The sequence below is a fragment of the Colias croceus genome, chromosome 5 (genome assembly GCF_905220415.1).
Source record: "Colias croceus chromosome 5, ilColCroc2.1".
NCBI classification, from domain to species: domain Eukaryota; kingdom Metazoa; phylum Arthropoda; class Insecta; order Lepidoptera; family Pieridae; genus Colias; species Colias croceus.
Window position 1 is genome coordinate 4474648 of NC_059541.1, and position 6069 is coordinate 4480716.

The following is a 6069-nucleotide window of genomic DNA, read 5'->3' on the forward strand; positions in this document are numbered from 1 at the left end:
TGGTTAACATTTTGTGGCACCCCAAATCGGTACTCACAAAGCTTTTTAAGTAGGTCCTTTAATGTAAAACAATTTGCCGTATTAGCATGAGGGTTTTGTCTCGAAGGGTTGGTATACAAAGATGTGTCGTTAATGACGTCATTAAGATTATCAGATTACCAAAAAAGGGATCAGTATGCATTGGGGTATTGGGAATGACTAATAAAATAAATTGGGTAGCTATTAGAAATATTTATTACACTTAAATAATATACATCTAAGATCACATTATTTTCATAAAGGCACAAAGAAAAATCCTACAATATTTGTCCATCAGGTGCCCTACCTTTATATAGATTTATAAAAGCACTTATGGTTTAATATTATCTAAGTTTAGTTACAAACGTATCTATATTTTAATCTAGATACAATATAAATTAATTGACACTAGCATAAATGGCATTTACATATATGCGACATTTATAACGCGATAGACGCAAAGTCTAACTAGTCTACAAAATGACCGTTACAGAACACCTTGCGCTCGCTTCGTACATCGACTTTGGCACTGACAGCTGTATGTTTACATCACATACCTATAAATTAAATACTATTTACATCTACATGTTTCTATAAAAAGTTTTCTAATATTATAACTAGTTAAGGCGTTTTATTTTTAGATAACGAACGCGCCTGCCTTGTTTTTTCTTGCCACCATTTTAGAGTTTCTTCAAATTGTTCACGATCTTCGGGAGTGACTTGGATGTCAGGAAGCTCTTTTTTGAGTTCTATATCGCTATATTGTTGATCGTCCGACACTTGATCTTCTTCTTTAAATTTGAACTGAGCGTGATTAAGAATCATATCTGGATTGATAGCGTCCAGAGGCAGCTCAGATGCATCTTCGTAATTAGTGTGAATTTGTTGATGAATTGAATCCACATATTTGACTTCGAAATCATTTTCATTAATAGGGACATCATTTTCACTGCAATAATTTTGTTCTGGAATTACTGTAAACTGTTCTGCCGAATTGGGGAATTGAAAATGGCCATCTAGAAGGTGATGATGATTAATTTCATCTTGAGCTAGAAGATCTGATGATGGTGTCAAGGGTTGTCCTGTCCTATCTTCTTCATAAAGGCGAGGAGTAGACACTAATTGGAATGTCTCAGAGCTTTGTAGGTCAACGTAGTGATGAGTTTGTATTTGTTGCAGGGAACCGTCCAGATCATCTTCATCTAAATCTTCGTCCTCCATACCTGGCGAATTTAAGCAATAATAATTTCGCTCTTGGCTATTTTCTCTCGGAGATGAAGATGCTGGAGACGGAAAAGATTCCATTGATGGCCGAGATAAGTTTTCTTTATCAGCGTGCCCAATATTAAGTAGTGTTTCCAAATTTCTTATGTACTCGACGGCCATGCGTAAAGTTTCAACTTTACTTAATTTTTTATTTGGTCCTCTGTTTGAGTTTGCATTTTCAAACACCGCAGCCACCTCATCAGGTATGTGTCTGCGCAAGGCGGCAAATCCGTCATTGACTTGTCGCACGCGATTCCTTTCCCGCGCATTTCGGCGCGCTACAGCGAGAGGTGTTGCAGCTCTCGCGTTATCCTCTGGAATATTTTCGCGGTATTTTGGGCGCTTCGCTAATGAATTTGCATTGCTTTCAATGGAATGCACTAATGACGACACTGACACTGTATTCGGTGATTGTAGCTTTTGTTTTTTCCTCACTATAACGATTTCACGTCTGTTTGCGTCATTATTTGTTATATTCACTGAATTGTTCACAGATTCTTGCAGCACTTGGGTCTTGAGTGGCGAATTGCGGAACACGACAACTCCGATTGAGCTCATTTTGGAGAGATGCTGTTTTCACATGTTATGAGTAACTGATTGTTTGATTTAGTTCCGGGTTGGTTCTTAGTATGATATTAGCTATTATTGTATAAAATATGTTTAGGTGGCGTCAGAGCGCCGTCCGTCGCGGGAATGGCGCGTGCCGTGTGCCGCACCTGGGGTGGCTCGCGGCTTACGGGGGGATCAATAGGGGTAGGTACTTACGTTTACTAGTTGCACACATGCTCTTTCAAAAGGGCGGATTGGAGAATCGTTAAGGCTCAGTGTATTGTGATACAATGTATGTTGAGAATTCCATAGCTGTAGGTTAATATTATGAAGAGACGTATTAGTTTCTTTAATTGCATTTAAACTTTAATTTAATATATTAATATTTAATAGCATAAATAATACGAGAAATAAAGGCATAAGAGAATACACAACTACCTACTACAACTATAAGAAATAGAAAATGAATTAACGTTTTACCTGGATACGGATAATAATTATTAATTAGGTATCTAAGTTTTAAATAAGTAACTAATCATTTTTTGTAAAAATAAGTAGATAAAGTATATTTCTTATAGTTAAATTCAATGTTGATTGTTGGCATTGACAAGCACGATTTTCGTCTTAGCAAGTTATTATTACTGAGCCATAACGCTGGTTCAATCCACATTTTTCGTATTGGATGATATTTTTCATGGGGTGTCGCACCCAACTGGACTATTTATGTGTGAGTGATGCACACAAACATACAATTAAATAAATTACTCGTACACATGAGGTAACGGGCCTAAACCATTCGCGTGTTCCAGTGCAATTTTATATGCGCCTGCGCAGGGTGAGTTAGTAATTTTGACTATCATAGTAATCACTATTATAGTATACACTATTGTCATTATCTTCGCATTATTCACATAGATTATATACCTACGTCAGCAATTTGAACACAATATTTACTGACAAGACTACTACTACACTCTAATATTAAATATTACATCTTAATTAAACAGCTGCATATCACATCTTTGTAATTAAAATTTTATTAAATATGCGATATAAGATAACTCAAAGTATTTTACGTATCCTGAATCGTATAAAGATTATATCAACGGTTCTATTTTTTTCTAAATCTCTATTATTGTATGTGCGTGTGTGCGTACACCCACGCCAGCTGCATTGCCTTAATGTGCTGGCACGCGCCGTGCCTTTGTTACGTTTCTATGGTAGAACTGATAGTTGAAGTTAATTGTACTGTATGTATTTTTTATATGTTAGTTAATATACTATGTGGTATATTTATCTTGTTAATTATAATTGTAATGCGGCGTCTACGTCTAAAATTATAATTCTCTCTCTCCGGAACAGCCTCCTCAATTTTTAAGGCCTTTTTCATACTCCTTGGTAATATTTGTGTCCTGGTAGAACAACATTTTACCTATATTGATAGGTAAAATGTTGTTCTAATGTTGTTCAATATTAACTAATAATAATAATAATTGATTAATGTTATATGACGAAAATGCACGCAAATTACTTATAAAGATGATTTTACAAATAAATTCACTTTACTTAAGTTATTATGCATAATCCTTTGTAAATTAAATTCCTACCTGAAATAAAAATATAATTAGACATAATATTTATTACCTAGAATAATTCCCATAGGTATTATTTTTTCACAAATACATACATAGGTAATAAATTTAAACTTACAATATAATACATTTTTGAGAATTGAACTTTTATAGAACTGAACTCTGTTCTAGCGCTGCAAACGTTCTAAATCCAACAATTATATAGACTATTGTTTGTAATGAATTACATTTATGAAGAATAAAAAGGTACCAGACATCTTCAAGCGCCTTTCCCATTCAAGTAGCAATTCTTACGGCTATACTTTTAAGACGTGTAACAATTTAGGCGACTTACTCTTTGATGCTACAAACAAATGGCTATGCTAACAAATAAACCGCGGAAAGTTCTCGAAGTAAGAGTTAAATCCCCAATACGCCAAAAGTGCATCCTGTAACCCAAGATGTCGCTTTTTTCTCCGCCAATCCGCTCAGTAAGGTGAGTCAAACCATCTTGCGAACATGTGGGAGATGCACCCCATAGCCTACGATATGGTAAGCTATATTTAGTTTACCATATGTTAATGGTGCTCTTAAAGGAAGGTGTAGCAAATCGGGACTTGAGAATCGCATGTGATCTTGACGCGAACGTCAAAACATATTAACTCCTTTTAGGGGTTTTAGAACTTCATAAAACAGAGTACAGACCGCAAATATTTATGGGCAAATAAAACTTTAGTTTTAGATGCATTATGACACAATATCAAAACTAATATTTGTCTGCTTTGTGCTGAAAAGGAGTTAAATAAATATTAAAATATTGCAAAGAAGTATTCTGTTATTAGCTCCTGACACATAAGTTGCTAAGTACGCTGACGAATATTAAAAAATATGAAAGGCGCTTTGAAGTTAAATATTTTACAATGAGTTTCTTTAAATTCAATCGGGCGGTGTTCGCTTAGCAACACGATTCTAATAGAAGCTTTTAACCTTTAGTTCATTCATTACCATATTCCTTTTTAGGTCTAGCCCCTATAAGTTTTTAATCGTTAACTTCATTTAATATGAAATCCTCAATAAAATTTAATCATTTGAATAGATCATCACCATCATATTTTGCTAGGCTTGAGCCAGATTTACAAAGAATAAATATAATTGTATACTCATGAATATTATCTATCAAAAATCGAAAGTGTTTGTTTTATGTCATATTTTGATACCGAAGCATCCACAACCAAATTATTGTCACAGTACATAATGAACTTTTCGAATGATTAGCGAATAGCAGACTTCCAAAAATGAACAAAAATAAATACCTAAGTCTAACCTGTGCATATATTATCACAATAAATCAGGACGCTGTGTTTTGAATAGATCCCGCCGACCGAGTTACCTTCGAATGCTATAACCTATCTCAATACAGGTTGCCTTGAAATAGCTGAGCTATTGAGTATTTCCCCATCCAGACGCATTATTACTAACAAGAATACAAATAAAAGGGAACCTTCAACTTGTAAATTAGAGCTAAGGTCACTATAACAAAAGCCAGGGGGAGGTTGCTTAGGTTGCATCTAGACGGCTAGAACAGCAAAGGCATTCATTCAGATCGCATGCAAGGGGAATTTGTAAAGGCTTAATATCCGGCTTCGAATTTAGTGTTCCGCACAAATGATTATGACCGACAAACTCGATGAATTTATAAGCATTTATTGCCCTTAATTTTGTTTTATTTTGATCTTTATATAGTATATGCCTGCCAAGCAAATACAAAGTAGACAATACTTAAGTAGTACTGATTTATATTAAGTTTGGTAGGTAAGTATTAAGGGATAGAAGAATATCGACGATTCACCATAACTCAAGTAATTACTTTACACTAGTTAGTTACGTATTTTATTTAAAAACGAATTAAACATGAGCTTACTATGTTTCGCTTACTTCTTTCTTCTTTATGTCTGGCCGAATAATTCCACATTCCCTTTCATTACAATATCTGGAGCAAAAATAACAATAATAGCATCCAGTGCGCTTTCAATTTGTGGTCCAGACATAAAACGCTTTTCAAATTCATTGTTTCTATCCAGACGGGACGTACTGGCTTGCCCCCTTCCTTTGGGACCTTCAGAACTGCATTCGTTTTCAATAAACTTTTTAAGCAGTACCACTGTTTGGAACTAGCAATTTTAAAGCTGTCACCCCATTATGCAATTTATTTCTTAAAGGATAAGGATCACAACGATATTCTCTATGTACTCTGATTTCAAGTGCACCAGATCGGGTCTGGTTGTTGTTCCATTCAATTATTTAGCACTTTCAATGGCGAAACCGTTACTTGCAAAGATTTCGCTACGGGAATATTTCTGCTTGAAGTTTATTCTTAACACGTCCGCGGAACCGTGAGAAAAAAATTTTGCTAACTAGATCAGGGAATTCATTTAAATCAGACAATTTTTTTGGGCTCATTATGAATAGTGTGTAGTAATAAATAGAAGATCATTTTCATTATTTTTGGTCAAAGAAAGTTTTTGGATATGATCTAAGTTCCGTTAAGTATTCTCAAAAAAAGTTATCGAAATAGGCAGATGTTCATAGTAACACGTTCATGTGATTCTTTTTCTCTTTCTTTCCAAAACTGATCCAATATAGGGGAAAGAGACGATAGATACAT

General features: G+C 34.7%; 1 protein-coding gene across 1 annotated transcript; it reads right to left on the reverse strand.

Moving 5' to 3' along the window:
* Positions 1-305: 305 nt before the first annotated feature.
* On the reverse strand, positions 306-1894 carry LOC123691825 (myoblast determination protein 1 homolog). The gene has a single exon (XM_045636398.1). It carries the CDS (start codon positions 1840-1842, stop codon positions 640-642), a length of 1203 nt encoding a protein of 400 aa, XP_045492354.1. The 5' UTR covers positions 1843-1894; the 3' UTR covers positions 306-639.
* Positions 1895-6069: the final 4175 nt, after the last annotated feature.